This window comes from Arachis hypogaea, chromosome 20 (genome assembly GCF_003086295.3).
Source record: "Arachis hypogaea cultivar Tifrunner chromosome 20, arahy.Tifrunner.gnm2.J5K5, whole genome shotgun sequence".
NCBI classification, from domain to species: Eukaryota; Viridiplantae; Streptophyta; class Magnoliopsida; order Fabales; family Fabaceae; genus Arachis; species Arachis hypogaea.
The window spans coordinates 139,240,501-139,258,678 of NC_092055.1; the positions used below are offsets into that span (position 1 = coordinate 139,240,501).

Genomic DNA, 18,178 nt, shown 5'->3' on the forward strand with positions numbered 1-18,178 from the left:
AATTGATATTTTCATTACAAGTCAAAGATACAATGAATAATTGTGCTTCCGTACCAGTCTTCCAGTAAAATTAGACCACTCTAATATTTTCATACCATTATTCCTTATGCTTCATTGATAGCCTTGATAGTTGTTAGTTACTAATAATCATGGACAATAATCATCATACTCATCGAAAAGAAATTCATATTTCAAATCAATTCAGGTTCATAGACTCAATGAGGCTATAGAGAAACATTTCAGCTTCTCTTTCAATCTGTTTTCAAGCAAGAGATAGAATTCATGTTTGAAAGTAACCTGATTCTCCCTACAGCCATGTGTACTCAATGATGTTTCAATGTAGATAATATATTTCACTCTAATCAACTCTTTGAATTTTCAGATAGGGAGAAGCCGAATCTCGAAGCCGGAACAGAACAGTCACTAACCATAACATAGAAGCCTACTTTGCACCTAAAAGTGACTTAATGATAGTATCACTCATACCATCAAGATAAGGGAACAAGTGACCAGATCCTTTGAGTTCATGATACTGAATCCAGGGAAGATTTTCGGCGATGTATTGTTGCACTATAACAGGCACCATCAAATCTTCCTCTCTATGCCAAAGAAGATGGACAGAAGGTTCATTATTTGGAAACGGGTTTTCAAGATCCAAAAGACTAAAATTCCATTTACCAAATTCAATATTTAAGTCACGGTGGAGAGTCTCATATTCTCCTTGCTGTCTTGCCTGAGCCTGTAGAAACAAAGTACAAAGTGAAATCAAGAATTTTGGTTAATTCTCTGGCAAAACAATCACCATAAACTTTTATTATTATAACCAATATAAATTATTTTAGGTCACTAAATTGTAGCCACCTAAAGGCTAGTAGTGATACTTACCACATGACCTAATTTATTAGACTAAATTGTTGAAGTAAGCTCTTTATCTTTGAAATCCTGCATTTTTTGTGTAAACATAATTAAGAGTCATGACATATAATCAGGTTCTTTTAATTAGACAAATAGAAAGAAATGCTACAATCATAAGCAATGCCAAAGCATTGAGTTTAAAGTCCATGAACAATTTTAGAACACAAGTTTAGAAACAAAAACTGATCCATCTTTATTTTCAGCCTCATACCAAACACACCTTGAACATAAACCCTTCAAATTCAGATTCATTCATTCATTTAATGTATTTTTCAATATAGACAACAAGTGTTATTAGAGTTCTTACTGGGGCCAAAAATAACGCTCTTAACATCAATAATGCACTACTATATTCATTAAAAAAAATGTAACTTAGGTTTTGTTTAATGCATATGCCCTTATAACTTGAAAGAAACAAAATTGAAAATTACATAATCAGTAAAACAAAACAGTGACTAATAGCATCATCAGGTTTGAATTAAGGCATTTCCAGATCACACTAAAATCTTATTCATGAATTGAAAATGTTCAAACTTCATCATGTATTGCAGTTTTCACCTTAAAAGCTATACAATTTTTAATTTCAGGGATACTAATATAACTCAAAAGCTTAAGGCAGGGACTTGAACCTGAAATAAGCGTGTGGCTTTGGGGAGCTTCAGGTGGGGCTTGCTGCTGCGAGCGACTGGAGGAGTCAAAGGAGCGATGGTCGACGTGGGACGAATGAGTTTCACCGCCGGCGACGAGCTTCAGAAGACAATTCTGTCCGAAGATGATGATTTTGCCTCTGACAACTTTGCTGGATGGTGATGAAGACGAATCTCTTTTGACGCGACGAAGACGGCATCGATTCCGCCTCTGATACGACGATTCTACCTTTGGCGAATCTTCTCAAATGCGCGCCACCAACGTTTCCCTTAGGTTGGGTATGGAGTGGGTTTGAGAACGGGTGAAGAAGATGGGGAAAGAAAACAAGGGAAAGGAGAAGAAAGATTATTGGATATTATTGTCTTTTCATTTTTTATTTTTTTTGTTTTTATTTTTAATAATATATAAATGAGTCCTTTTTAATAATTTTAAAATTAATAATCCTTTTTATTAATTAAGTTTTATTAATGGTCCTTTATATTAATTTTTTCAATTAAATACCTAACTACCTAAGAAAGCGTATTTAAAAATTTAAAAAGTAACAACCCAAGCAAATAATAAGTTACAATTTATAAATAAAAATGTAAAAATTCATAATAACGACACCTAAGCAAATAAACTCTCAAACTCAATATATGAGCGCCATGTCAGCAAAAAATCTTTCCATTTGTATTACTATAAAGATAAAGATAAAAATAAATAAATATATATATATATATATATATATATATATATATTTTAAAAATAGTGCGTTAAAATTATTTTTTTAATTATTTTGTATAAAATTACTTTAAAAATAGTGCGTTAAAATTAATTTTTTTTATTATTTTGAAATTATAGGTAATCAACACTTTTTTCTTATTCTGTCTTATATTTAAATAATATTATTTAATTTTTCCTTTTTAATAATAAAAGTAGTATTTATTATTCCTAAATATATTTATTTAATTGGTTTCCTATATGCTGAATTTTTATCGTTATTTTAAAAAATAGTTTTGTTATAAAATTGATGATACTATGTTTGTGATTATCTTTTATTTTGTCTCAATAATATGTTATGAATTATCTGGTAAAATTATAGTAGTTAGATTTAAGTGAATATAAATAATTATATAATAAACTTTAGATGTTAATATTTTTTATCAATATTAATTAATATTTTAAATTAATATTTAAAATTAATATTTTATTGAATAATGTCAGAAAGTTATTTTTTTTAACATTAGCCAATTTTTTTATGAAACTGTATATTTATATTAATTTTTAGATTTTAAGTCATAAATTTTTAATTTAGACCCTTAATTATAAATCTTAAAACAAAATTAACTAATGGGTTAACCACCAAAAATACCCCCAAATTTTATAAATGTTGACAATAATGCCCCCACTTTTATTATTGACAAAAATATCTTTGAATACTTTAAAAATGGGCACGAAATGTCTGCCCGTCAAGTGATGCCTTCTCCGTTAACAGAAATGTGTCTGATGTGGCATACAAAAAAGTTTATGTGACAAATGGAGATCTTACTTGAGCCTATTCCCAAATTTTCCAATTCATTAACCCTAATCCCTAATTAATAACCTAATTTCAACTAATGTATTAAGAAGTTAAAACATTTTAACACTGTAAAAGAGGGTCAAAGAGAGTAAAAGGGTTAACGCTGTAGTCATTATTGCATTTCCATCTTCTCCTCTTTAACTCATCGTCGAAGACCATCGTTCGTCCACCGTTTCCGCGGCGCTGGTTTGGAAGGGCATTGTCGCATCTTGGTGGTTGTTCATTTGACAAGATACGCATATTATCTTTTCCGTTAGGAACTTTGTGTCATTTATGTTGTTGTGGTTATATGGTCTTTGATGGAAAAAATGGCAACTAAGTATGTGACAATGTTGATTTTTGGGCATTAAAATTTTGTTTTCTAGTGTATGCGTTGTGTTACTGTATTGCATTGGTTTAGGGTTTAGTTAGTTTTATTTTTTTCTGTTTTGGAAGAACAATTTTAGTAGTTGATTGGAGCTCTATTAGTATTAAAATGTGTCTTTTTTCTGCTTGGAGTTTCAGATGTCAACACTCATAACATTTGTGATGCACCACATGGGTAGGTTAGAGAGCAATCAAAAGGGTGGAATGTAATATTTTGGGGGTACTGTTAGCAACATTGATAGGATATGTGTGGATATTTGTAATTTATTTCTGGTAGAAGTGTTGTTTCTCGATTTAAGTTACACAGGATTTAAGGACGTTCATTGGTTGGAGGCCAGTTTTGACTTATCAAATGGCTTAAGGCCGCTTAAGAGGAATGCTGATGTTGTTTGTATGTGTGAGGAAACTATGAAAAATGGTAATAGGGTTCACTTGTATTTTGAGCATGCTGTTGTAGAAAATCCTGAGTACGTAGATGAAGTCAAGGTATCTGATGATAAGGTAGAAGTTGTAGAGGTGGATGATAAGGATGTTTGTGGTAATGATAAAAGGCAGGGAGAACATGATGTGATGGAGGATCAGTACAATGGTAATGAAGATGAGGGTCAAGAGAAGGGTAATGTTGATTCTGAGGTGTATGATGAAAACAACAATAGTGTAAAGACCATTAATGTATTACCAACTAAGGCATCCCAAGTTGAGGGAGATCAAACTGCTGGACATGAAACCAATGAGGAACAATATAGGGAGGGCAAAGCTGCAGTAGTTGGTGAGTTAACATTTGAGGATGTAGGTAGACATGGTAGAAAGAGGATTAGAAAGAAACATGCAAGGCCACCATCATTGGGCATCACCAAATTAGGAGGGAAAACACCAACTGAAGAAGCTAGAGGAGAAGCAGAATCTGCGCAGGAAGTGTCAAGTGAAGATGTGAATCCATATGTTGAACCTGCAGTGGAAGGTAATTTCATTTAGAAAAATTATGCAATTCAGGTATCATATAAATACTAAACTCCCATGTTGTTAACACCGGGTATTTTCTTTTATGTACTTATTTTTTCTGCAACACATACAGACTTCTAGAATCTATGTTTTCAATTTGTAGCAAGCCCAAGGGTTGGGTACAAACCTTGCATCAGCATCTGCTTCAACCACGACGGTAGGCACAACAATGGAAACATCTTGCTCAACAGGCTCTGCACCAATACTAGCATTTTCAGTAAAAGCACCAGCCATTACTATTAAGAAGTCAGCTCCACCAAAGATTACTCGTGCGGTTGCTGCTGCACCAAGACCTATGAGGAGGGGTGCATCTAGTGCTAGGTCCACTGTTGCAGGTACACATGATCTAATTAGGGTTGCTCCACTGAATGTTGCTGCTCCCTCTTCAAGGGCTACTACAGTGAGGCCCAATGCACCTTTTAGGCCACCACAAGTCAGGCCCAGTGTGGCTGGTAGGCCCAATATTCCTGTAAGACCTAATATTCCAGGCCAAGTGTATGTGCCAAATTCTAGCTCCAGTGCTCTCTCATTGGTTTCTCAACAAATAATGAATGCAGCAAGTAAAGGCACCACAAAGAGGTTCATGAAATTCATGCCCACACCTGCACCTTCAAAGCCTTCAGAGAACCCCAAAAAAAAAAAGTCATGATGAATGTGTTGTATTAAGGTCTTTTAATATTGTGGAACTGATTTAGCATTTTTTTGGGTGTTAATGAGATTTTCGGATGAATTGTTTAAGTTGTTTTGAAATTTATTAGACTAGGTTGTGTTTGACTCTATTTAGTACTTCTTATGGTACATTACCTAATTAGCTTATGTCATCTAGATATTATCACTTGTTCATAGGTTATGCATGGATTATAGGAAATGTTAATTTACTTTTTGGAGATTGCTGATAAATGTTATGTAACCTGTTATGATCAATGTGATTAGATACACTACATTTAAATGTTAATTATGAAGTTTGTACTATAAGTGTTCTATTTAGTTTTACTGCACTTTGAAAAATACAACACACATCAAGTTCTCATCAAGGCTACAGTCAAATAATTTGGTACTCTTAATACACATCAAGTTCTCATCAAAATACAATACAAGAGTTGTCATTCCATGTTTTAACCAAATTTGGCACATCTACAATTATCAAAATACACTTTAATGATTGATATTTACTTTTCATCCACTATTTAACATTAGTACAAACAGCTCACAGAGCAAAGAAATTGATGAAGACACCAATTATAATCCCAATGCACATCATGATTAGAAGAATTTCAATCTTCTTCAATTTCTCTTTAAATTCTTTTGTAAGAACAGGTAGCACCATGGAGACTATGTCCTCACACTTGACTGATTCAGACAGCTTCCTAACGCTCTTCTGTTTGAGTTTTTCACGTGAAGATAGCACAAGTTTGTTGTTCCAAGAACATTCCTCCTCTTCAACTATGTGTTGCTCTTCCAATTTATTAATCCATTGAAAATATTTGCAATCGTGGTTTTTATTCTCCCAAGAACACAAATTGAAAATCGATGAAGAACAGTAATGAATCAAAAGGTGCGAAAAACATATTAAAATAGGAACAACAACGAAGACCCATTGGTAAGCAAAACCAAGTCATGCTTACCTTCCATAGTGAGCACCGAAAGAACCACCTCCCTGGGTTAGCATTCTTCTTCGATTTCAGAGCAACAACAACAAGAGAGCAGAGACACGTACTATCATACTGTTTCGAACCAGAGTCTTTGCACCTATCGTTGCATCCTTCTGTCATTGATGCAGACCTTCACTTCATTCCAGCTTTATTCATGGTTGAACCCCTCTTCAGATGTATCACGTTCTCATTTTGCAATTGGAGATTAGGGTTAATGAATTGAGAAATTTGAGAATGGGTTCAGGTGAGATCTTCGTTTGCCACATAAGTTTTTCTGTTTGTCACATCAGACATTTTTGTTAACGAAAAAGACATCACTTGACGGATAGACATTTCATGTACATTTTTAAATTATTTAATGATATTTTTGTCAATAATAAAAATGAGAGGCATTATTGTCATCGTTTACAAATTTCGGGAATATTTTTAATAGTTAACCCTTAACTAATATTAATTAACTAAAATTTGATTATTTATATTTTTTATTTTATTTTATATCATTAAAATTTAAAATTTAACATTTAGGACAAAAATATTTTTATTAACTAAATATTAACTAAAAATAATAAATTTTATTAGTAACGTAACTTTATTTTTAATTAAAAGTAGTAATCCAGCATGAGTTGAAAGCTCAAATACATGACATTATTCTAATTTGATTTTTATTTCCCACACAGTGTGACTAATGATTCACCACATTATTGTTGAGTGAATAGTGAATACCCATCCGAACCCTGACAATTACTTCGAGAACAATGAGGCCTCCAAGAAAAAAAAAACACTCAATCCAATTCTTGTTTTTTTTTTTTTGGGATTAATTAGCCTCTGTACCAAAAAAAATAACATTAACTTTTTTTTGGTACAAAAACCTTGTTGTCCTTTCGAAATAATTATCAGAGTCGGATTGGATTTTTTTTTTTGTCAAGCACCTCATTGTTTTTCGAGGCAATTGTTAGCGGCTATTGGATTTTTCTCCATTATTCTTCCACTTCTCAAGATCACCTTCATCCTCTACTATGAATCCACCATAAAAGATTAGTCAACGAGTTACCATCATCAAAACCTTTCAAGTTTCTTATATTCTCCAATGCACCTTCATTATCATAAACCCCTTGAAGACCATAAACAAACCCCTTCCACCCTTCTCCAACACCATCCCTCTTCAAAGCAGGCAAACTCCACTCCACAAGCTCCTTCACATACCCAACATCTGAAAACAAAGCTTCAGATATTGGCAGCAATGGCAGCACCTGAATCCCAACCCTGCATTCTTTCCACTCAGCAGGTGCAAACCATAATCCACTGTCTCTCTTGTTAGACCACAGTACTCCCATTACCCTGTTTTCCTTTGTAAACTCACCCTCATACATTCCACTTCCTTCTTTCACATGCCACCATGTTTGTGTTCCAAGAATCTCCAATGCCGTTAGCGTTGATCCAACGCCATAAAGCCTTGCATCGCCGTACGCCATACCCAACAACGCTGCAGAGTAATAAGCACTCACTGCTTCGCTTGTGCTCTCTTGGTTTCTTCCGTCGGCGAATTCGGTTAGTCCTCCGGCCCAAGAATGTAATGTGTACAGATCAAAACACCTCAAACGAGTGTAATTTGGATTTGATTTCATATCCAAGTTCATAAAATCCGAGACAAGAGAATAAGCTTGATATTTGTATTTACTACCCCATGCTGGATCAATCTTAACAAGCGTTGCAATTGCATAGATAAAGTATCCCAAATGATAATGATGATCATTGTAAATTCCAAACCCAAAATCTTTACCAGAATCTGTAGATCCTAACTTTGTAACAATTCCACCCCATTTTTTATCATGAAGAAATCCATTCCCATTGAAAGTTCCTTCAAGCCAAGGCTCAATGGTTTCTTTAAGAAAGTTCCTAACCTTGGCAATCGCATCAAATGAATAAACCTCTTCAGCTATTAATGCAAGTCTTGCAGCTCTTGCAATTAACTTGCCATAGAAGTAAGATGAAGTTTGTAATAATGTTGAAGATGAGTTAAGAGATTCAACGTCTTTCGAAAGTGCCGAAACGATTTCGTTGTATGAATCTTGCCTTACACCGTTTGAAGAATGCCATGTTACGAAAACTGGATCGGTTTGCAGAATCCATGAATCACCAACAACACCAACAAGCTCCCCATCGATGCTATTGTACTTGAAATCATCAAGAACGGTTACATTAACATCATTGTTGTTGTTCTTATCTAAAAGCCGAAGATGAAGAGGGTGTGCTAACATCAACAAGTCACCGGAGCCTTTCTTGTTCCAATTATACTTGACGCGAAACGGTTCTCCGACGATGGCTTCGCCGGAGACAGGATAACAGGTGCTGAACTTGTCAAGAATAGCCTCGTGTTTCGCGTCGGAATCCGGCAACAAAGCTATCCGAATTATGCCGGAGAAAGGAGTAGAACTGATCTCAGAAAGAGTGTGAGTCAAGGTAATTGGTGAGGAAGAGTATAAGAGCCATGTTTGGCCATTGTTGAACTGAAAGGTGAACTTGGTGAGAGAATCATTGGAGGAGAAAGAGAGAATGGCGTGGATGGTGGTTATTGAAAGAGGGGTTGGTTGTGTAACAGAAACGGTTACAAAGGGGGCTCCTTTAACAAGAAAGCATTGAAGGTTGGAAGAAGGGATATCCAATGTGACACCAAGGTCACTGTAGGAGGAAATGACGTGTTTGCCCTCGGGTTTGTTATTGTTAGAGGAAGTGATGGTGAGGTTGTTGATGAAGACTTGGGATATGAATGAAGAGTTTGAGTTGTGGAAAGGGTAGCAGAGAGTGAGTGAGGAGTTTGAGGAGTTGATGAGGTAAGGGTGGAAGTATTCTGGTTGGTCACCGTTTTTGAGAACAAAGTTTTGGAAGAAAGAGTTTGTTGGGAGTGGGTTTGAGAGAAGATTTTGGGAGAAGAAATTGGAAGGGTCTGGGAGGACAGTGGAATTGGTCTCTGGGAAAACAAAAGAAGACATTGTTGATGTGAATATCTGATTATGATGGTAATGGTGGTGGTTTTGGTGATCGGGTTTTAGTGGAATTTATAATGTTCAGAAAGGAGGTTTCTTCAAATAGGAAGTATAAGGAGTCAATAGAGTATCTCGAATAGTTATTTTAGATAATATGGATGTGTTGTATTTAATAAATTAATAGTATTTTATCCTAAATGTTCATTTTTAACTCATATTGAGTTAAATAAACAACCTATTATACACATTGTATAAATACTTCGTTGGCTCAGAATTATTCTTCAAATTGAGATGATATGAAGGCTTCTATTTTCAGCATTGGCAACTTCTCAACACTACAACTTGTCCCTATTATCAGTATTATATAGGCAATAATAGTATTATTAAAATAATATAGTATATTGGAGATTATTGGGTTGGTGACTTAGATTTTAGATTGGTTTAGCACAAGTTGAGAAAATAATGGAATTCTTGATGGGGACGTTAAATGGGAAGGGTGGGAGTAAAGAAGACTGAAATTATTGCTTCAAGTTTAAGATGGGAAATGACAAATGAAGGAATATGGAACTAGGCTATAGATGTAGATTAAAGAAAAAAAGAGTTGATAGAAATGGTAGAAATTAAATTGTATCATGATACTAAAATTTGGGGAATTAATATACATCAGCAAACATTTTTAAAATCAGTCAACAATTATGTGAACATAATGTTTTTCTTTTTTTTTTAGATTTTAAATATTCATTTGGATAAAATAAGTTTTTTTTTTTATGTATGCTACGTTTATGATCTTTAAAATTTGGACATTTGACATGTAAGATGATGTTACATTACTAAGTTATTTTAGTAATTAAATTTAACTAAATTAATCTAATAACTTAAATATTGATAACTAAAATTTTTTGTCGAAAAAAAAAGAAAAGAATAATAAACATAAGAAAAAAAAGACTTAATTAAATTTATTACAAAAATAATTTATTTATTAAGTATTTTTTTTATTATACTTTTGGATATCTTTAAGTAAAATTTTAAATTTTTTTTTATATATAATTTTAGCTATTCATTTGAATGTTATTATAAATAAAAATTAAAAAAATAAACTGATATTAACGTATAAATAATTAGTTCTTTAGTTAGCCTCAATTTTATTTTATAAATTATTTTTATAAGTATTTATTGAGTTTGAGAATAATATCTTAGTAAACTCGTTAATATCAAATTCAAATAAACTTTTGTTCATACGCTTGGGCCTCGTGAGTTTTTTAATTTTGATATGGAGACGTTGATGGAGTATAGTAGCGATATGGGGGTTTATGGTGTTTCACCGAGATGTGACGGCGGTGTAGAAGAAATCGGACGCACCGATTAAGAGGACGGAAATTGAACGGACCGATTTTAGGACGCGGAAGGTGTACAAATCGGTGGGTCCGATTTGAGACTTCTTGTCCACGCGTCATGCATGCACTTGGCTTTTTGGTTGACCCGTGACTCTCTATTCCAAGGACCAGTGCTTCACCCCTCCCAGCACTATCTCTTTCACTCTCACTCTCGTATCCCTTTCTTCTTGCTCCCAACCCCACCACTTTCCTCATTTCACCATTGTTGGACCACAACAATCCTCATAAAAACATTTAAACAAAAATGCCAAGACAAAAATTTAAAGAAGTAAATCAATCAGAGTTTTATATTGTTAATTATCTTGGACATTCAAATTATGTAAGTTTTTATTTTTTAATAATCTGATTTAATAATAATAATAGTGATAATATTATATTTTATTAGCAATATATATTATAATGGCACTAAGTAGAGATTAATCATGTATGTATGTATAATTTTATTATTAGGTGGTTAGAAATAGAAATTAAAATAGTAATTAATTATGTATGTATGTATGATATGGTAAGTAAGTTCTACCGTTGAATTGGGTTTTTTTTTATGCTTATTGGTTAAAATAAAATGAAAAAATAAATGAATGTGATGAATGTAAATAATGAATGAATGAAAGAAGAAGGAAAATGAGATCTGTACATATTAGATTGGAGTAGGTAGATATTGATATATTATTTTTGTTATTATTAGTATTAGTATTAGTAATTGAGTTTAATTAATTATTATGATTAATAATAAAAATTTAATAAATTATTTTATTTATGAGCATTAATAATTGAATTTTAATTCAGTAAAATTTAGACAATAAATTAGTAATAACTAAACTTATATTAGAAAATTAGTATGCTGTGTTATTAATAATAATAATAATAATAATAATAATAATAATAATAATAATAATAATAAAATTAGTATGCTATTTTATGAATAAGAATAATAAAATTAGTATGCTGTTTTATGAATAATAATAATAATAATAATAATAATAATAATAATAATAATAATAATAATAATAATAATAATAATAATAATAATAATAATAATAATAGAGGCTGATTTACTGTGTAAGATTAATTAATTTTTGTTATAAGATAATGAATATGATTGAAGGATTTTTGTATAACAGATTTATTGTGTATGTTTGAAATGCAATTATGCTGGGAATTAGTTATAAAGGATATGTAAGGATAATTGTGTTTTTGATAATATAGTTATATTATACTTGTCCTTATAACGGAAATGTGATATTGTAGGGTTTACGGACGTTGATGTGTGATCATTTAAAGCCGCCGGATCCATACAACCAAATTGTTGAGTCACAGTTACGCGAGACTGAATTTTATTATGTTTCCCAGATTGGAGTTATCCAATGTCAGTCAGCAATGATTAATGCTCTAATTGAGAGATGGCGGTCGGAGACTCACACATTTCATTTTCCGGTTGGTGAGTGTGTCGTGACCTTGGAGGATGTGGTGGTAATTCTCGGTCTGCCGACAAATGGTCTTCCGGTTACAGGACCGACCATGAGTAGTTTTGAAGCATTGGAAGCCGAGTGCTTGCTTGCACCGAGGAAGACGGACTGTAGAGGGAGCTTTATAAAGTTAACGTGGTTTAGGGGTTTGAAAGATTGTATAGTACACGTATATCAGGAACCAAATCATCCTCCTGGTAAGCAGGCATTGTTTCAAAGTGAACCACTGCTGATGGCTCTTTGTGGCACATGGCCTCAAACCATATGGGCAAAGCTTCATATGATGCTTTCCAACCTCCGAAAATTGATTCGACCGCCTGCTACTTTGCTAACCAAGCCTTGCGATAACTGATGGTGTAGTTAAACTTTGACTGGACTTCAGTAATGACTGATTTCACCTTTATAGACGGGTCAACCTCTACCAACAGCTTAATTGCTTCTGCAACTGTCTTGGAATCCAGTTTCGAATGGTCTTGAGAAATAGTAGACCTGGTACAAGTGTGACTTCTATTGTACCTTCTTATCTCCCAACAGTACTTCTTCTGCATTTTGGTAACCCTGATCAACTAGTCACAACCATCGCTATATTCTGTACATTTGGCATAGAATGTCGTTAGTTCCGACTCATATACCCGATAATCCACACCTCTCCGGATGGTATAATCTTTTATTGCCTTGATTACTGCCTTCCTTGAACTGAATTACATCCCCACTGTGAACTCACCATCTGCCACAACAGGAAGCGCTGCATACATCAAAAGTAATAAATGCTTTATTATGTACTCAGTAATAAGTCATTTATTACAACTCAATTAATAAACACACTTTACCATGTAAGATCATAATAGTCTTTTTTTTTCGCTATTCTATCTACGTAAAGAACAACTAAATATAATTCATAACAAAGAACTATTAATTAATAAAAAAATTAAATGCTATGGTCACAAATGCCTAGTCACATATCACATATATTACTCATCCGACTTATTTGATCTGCTACTTTAGAGTTTCACATAGCAACCTAGCTTTACGCACCTGCATTCATATATTGCAGAAACTCTGGTGCATGCATAGCCTCCAAATCCAACGACCGCATGAAAGAAGGCTCCTGAAACGGATGCGGGTTTGCTAGTGCATTTGCAACTTCCGCCACATCTGCGTTCATGGCGCCGCCAGCTTCATCTTCGTCTTCACCTGGACCGACGATCTCATAGTTACTTTCAAATTCATCCTCGCTTTCACTATTATAATCTTCCAATTCAATGTTACAGTCCGCTTCAGATTGCTCAAACTCAATATCTCGATGCACGACATTCGGTGGCGATTTTCCATGTACATTGAAAATATTTCATGCATACTCGCTTCATCCGTCACGTACTTGGTCTGAAATTGAACAAACCCACCAAACACAGATAAAGGATACCTGTACAAAATACACGATACTCTCCTACATTTTTGAGAATCTATCTTCTCACAAATCACACCTTTCAATTCCTCAAATGACAATGTGAACGGAATAACAACATCTAATGAATTTTCACACACAAATTGAACTCCCTCATATGTTTGCAATAAAATCTGCCCGTAACAATAAATCTTCAATACAACTCTATCATCCATAACACTATACGTACTTGACTATTCTCAACCTCACAGAAATTTATTTTACAAGAATGAAGGAGAAGAATCAGAGAAGAGGAAGAACATTAGCTGAGACCTGCGATGAAGAAATGGGGCTTCTGTGATTTCTTTCCAGTTTATGTATGTACTAACGGGCAAATCGGACAGACCGGCCGCGTGCACTCCCAAATCGGTGGGTCCGATTACTGCACTCTTCGGTTGAAAAATTTGGCCACCCAAAAATCGGTGGCACCGATTTCATGCAACCTCAACTTCTTCCTTACACAAATCGGTGGATCCGATTTATGTTACTTCTTCTTTCTGCTTGAAATCGGTCGGTCCGATTTCTTTCCCCCAGATTTCAAAAAGCAACGCCGTCATAACAGTGTAAATCACTCCTAATGATCATAACCCAACATAACTCACACCACCAAATCATATCCAAAAAAATCAGCCCGGCCTCGTATCATGCATCTGGTCATTTTTTTCTAGAAAGAAACCAATATTCATCAATGTAAACACTAAATACCAATCCAATAATTGACGAAAACCCAAAACCAAGTATTATATATCAGAAAAACAAAATTATTAGAAAAAAGTGAAAAACGCGTCAACGTGATGAAGACAAGTAACCGACACATTCATAGGGATCATATCTTGATAAGGGAAGTCATCAAAATTTGGAAACAAGCAAAACATTCATATGATTTTTGACATGAAGTGATGAGTTAGCACGTAGTACCAAACAAGTTTCATTTATTCTAGTTAATTAGTTGATATCTTATTATGATTATTGATTGGTTTGGTTAAGTGTTAAACCGAGCAAGTAATTGATCAAATCAACGTGATAAAAATTCGCTAAAAATTGGTTGGTTCGCATGATGTTGCTCCTTTGACTCAATCCGAGTCGTTGACCTCAAGGCAAGAAAGGAAGCTAAGCAAATTGACGACTGACACGTGTCAAGCAAAGAAGCCATGGAGGGAAAAAAATACAGGGGCATGTGAAGCAAAACCAAGGCTAAAAAGAATTTGAGCATCATTGTAAGTTATCTCAACACATGCCAAGTGTTTAACTGCATGGATAATCTTGATACTTTGTGGGCATATCTAAGTTTGATTATGCAGTCGTATAAATAGCAGAGAATTAATAAATTCACTGTTTTTAGGGATTTAAATTTTTTTCTTCCTTCATAATATATAAAGCATGATAAAGATTTAATCTTTTTATGTTTTTAAATTCATATGTTTATCTTTATGACGTAGATTATAATATTATAAAATTCTAATAAAATGAAAAGATATTTGTCTAAATTACAAGATATGACCCTCAATACATTTCAAATACTATAAATGATCTAAACTAAATTTTCATTTCATTCAATTTCTCAAATCACATCCACTCTCTCTTTCTCTCATCGCCTGCGCTTGTTAAGCTAAAGCACGAAAGCATATAGGTGGGATTCACTTTTGATTAGTATCATTCATTCTTTCTCGGAAAGAGGCAAGATAGCCTTCGAAAAGACGAAAAGAAAGTGTTGAAGCCAGTCATTTCGATTAACATTTTTGATCTTGGAGTCTTCCACTTCTGTATGCTTTCTATTCCCTTATCGCTTACGTTTTCCTTTCATCTTGTTTACATCTTTAGTTCTTGCTTCTCTATTGGCCTTTCCATTGCTTGTACTTGTAGATTTCGATCATTGATTCATTATGTGCATTCTAGGGTTCATTGAATTAACAAGTTTCAATTTTCAACCGTTTTGGTTTAATAATGTGTTTTTTGGAGGGGAAACAAAAAAGATCTTAGAATTTTGGTGGTTAGATAGTTTGAATAATATCGTAAAAAAATTTCAAGTTTTTGAGAGATTGATTGAAGTTCTAGCTTTGATTTTGTGTGCTCAAACATTTATGTAAAAATCAGGATTTGAGCAATGGGAAAGAGGAAATCATCAGCAAAGCCAGTTCCAAAGAAGCGGATGGATAAGCTTGACACTGTCTTCAGCTGCCCTTTCTGCAATCACGACGCCAGTGTCGAATGCCGAATGTAAGCTATTTCGTTTAGCATTTGTAGGGGATTCCATGCTTTGTATTTCCTTTGAGGATTAATGGTTGGGATTCTTTTGAACAGTGATATGAAGAACTTGATAGGGGAAGCTTCTTGCAGGATTTGCCAAGAGAGCTTTAGCACTACTGTCACAGGTTTGTTTCTGAACTCATATTCAAGTTTGTCTTTTAAATCTGCTGATGATCCTAGAATGTTTGTTGTCTTTTGCAGCTTTATCTGAACCAATAGACATGTAAGTTAAATATTTCTATAGAAAACCTCTCCCTTTCCCCTTCTTTCTTCGCTTTGTCTTACAAACACAACCACTTGATTGAACAATGCAGATACAGTGACTGGATTGATGAATGTGAACGGGTGAACAACCCGGAAGATGATGGTGCTTAGTAGTGCGATTATAAGAATCCATTTCGAGCAGTAGCGGATGGAAAATTCTGTATTTGTGTCAGCTCCTACTGGTGCAACTACATGTTTTGTTCCTATATTACTCTCTAAAGTAGCGTTTGATTTGAGGTATTGGGACAGAGACTGGGAGATTGAGACTCAGTATTATGTTTGTTGGTTCAGAGACTGGTATTTAAATTTCTGTCTCTGTCCCTAAAATTTCAGTATTTCAATACCTCCAAAAAGTGGGGATACAGGAGACTGAAATTTTTAGAGACGAAAACTGAAACTTTAATAATATTTTATACCTAAAATACCCTATTTCAATTAATTAATCTAATTTTACCTTTTGTACAAATTAAATTAGAACTTTATTCTCGTTTCAATTTCTGTCTCCCACACTTTGCACCAAACAGAATACTGAGATTTATTTCAGACTCTATCTCTAAGTCTCTGTCTCTCAGTATCAGTCTTTCAGTCTCTATCTCTCTACCAAACGCTACCTAATAGAGTTTGTAAAACTACATGTACGCTAAAACAATGAAAATATGTGTGTTTGTCTCGTGTCAATTTTCAATGCGTAAATAGCTAATTATGTTTCTCATTAAGAAAAGACAAGGTCTTACGTGTTACGATTGTTTAATAAAACGTAATTCTGAAAGTGTGGCTGCATAAATTAAACATATTATTGTATCCTAAAATATTTATGTTCAAAATAAGCACACTTATACTTAATTATCTTCGGATCATCTCATATAAAGTCTTTTTAGATTTTTTTTAGTCCATTACTACTGATCTATCGTCATGACCAAATATTCTACAATCTCTTGCCTTTCATTGATTTAAATTTTTTCTTAAGAAGCACTTAATTTTTTGAAGTAATTCTTAATTTTTATTATTTGTATTTATTTTAAAAAAGTTTATTAATAAATTCTTTTTTTTTTACGAATGAAAAAATTTCCTCTCCTCTTTAATTATGTCAATACTTATAAATTTTGTAATCCAATGAATGTGTGAATTATTAAATATATCAAATACATACATAAATTTTTCATCCGCGCGCTATTATTTTGGATTTAAAGAATTTTATAAACATACCACATACATACTCATCAAATAAAAATAAATTATAAATATTAAATTTTAATATTAATTTATTTAATATATTTATAGGATTATCCTAATTTTTGTCTTATCTTATTTTTTTGATTTTTTTTGGACTATCTTATCTTATTTAAGTAGTGTTAGATTTAGGCTTAGATGGCTTCTTTTAATATTTCACTTCATATTTTTTTTGTTTAAATAAAATAATTTATATTTTTATGTATTATTAATTAGTTTTATATGCAGAACAATTTTGCAGGTACAAACTACAAAATTAAGAAATAAAAATTTATTTAACATATTAATTATAAAATAAATATTAAATAAAATTTAAGTCTAACTAGAATAAGTAGTTCAATACTAACGAAGTTCTTAATTATTAATATAATTTTCTATCTAATGAAGTAATGATAAAATATGTAATGATGATGATTCTCCTCAATTTTGATCTTTTATGTTTTCACATTCATATCTTTATTTTTATCATCTAGATTTAACATTAGATTATGATATTATAAAATTCTAATTAAACTAAAAGATGTTTGTTTAAATTATAAGATATGATCCTCAATACATTTCAAATACAATACATTATCTAAAATAAATTTTCATTTTAAATATTCGAATATAAAATAATTATTAAAGTAAATATCAAATTAGTATTTGAAAGATCTGATAAAATAGTATCTGACTTTTGTTATTAATAAAATAGTTTTTGAAAAATTTTAAATTTGACAAAATCACCCGACCATAAAAGAATGACGTCACAGTTAATAGAAAATGTTGATGTGGCCATCAGAAAAGAGCTCCTATGATGGTAGACATTTATGGCAACCTCTTTCTTCTTTTTCAACACACCGCTGCGTCCCCTTCCGCCATGGCACTTGAAGAAGAAGACCCTATGGCCTCGCTGTGTTTTTTGTGTTCGTCGCTTCTTCTTCTTCAACATGTCGTTGCGTCTCCCTTCGCGTCCCCTTCCACCAGACTGCTATGGCACACCACTGTGTCTCCTTCTACTATGGTAGT

At 33.1% G+C, this 18,178-nt stretch overlaps 2 protein-coding genes across 3 annotated transcripts; one reads left to right on the forward strand and one right to left on the reverse strand.

The window, feature by feature from the left end:
- Window positions 1-6,711: 6,711 nt before the first annotated feature.
- On the reverse strand, window positions 6,712-9,385 carry LOC112784450 (glucan endo-1,3-beta-D-glucosidase). Its single transcript, XM_025827651.3, has one exon. It carries the CDS (start codon window positions 9,129-9,131, stop codon window positions 7,146-7,148), a length of 1,986 nt encoding a protein of 661 aa, XP_025683436.1. The 5' UTR covers window positions 9,132-9,385; the 3' UTR covers window positions 6,712-7,145.
- A 5,251-nt stretch (window positions 9,386-14,636) lies between these two features.
- LOC112786152 (transcription elongation factor 1 homolog) lies at window positions 14,637-16,618 on the forward strand. 2 transcript variants are annotated; one of them, XM_025829559.3, is made up of 5 exons: window positions 14,970-15,192; window positions 15,524-15,646; window positions 15,731-15,801; window positions 15,878-15,899; window positions 15,991-16,618. In XM_025829559.3, exons 2-5 carry the CDS (start codon window positions 15,534-15,536, stop codon window positions 16,049-16,051), a joined length of 267 nt encoding a protein of 88 aa, XP_025685344.1. In that variant the 5' UTR covers window positions 14,970-15,192; window positions 15,524-15,533; the 3' UTR covers window positions 16,052-16,618. The 2 variants fall into 2 exon arrangements, with proteins under 2 accessions (XP_072086259.1, XP_025685344.1); XM_072230158.1 differs by lacking the exon at window positions 15,878-15,899 and having other exon boundaries at window positions 14,637-15,192; window positions 15,731-15,825.
- Window positions 16,619-18,178: the final 1,560 nt, after the last annotated feature.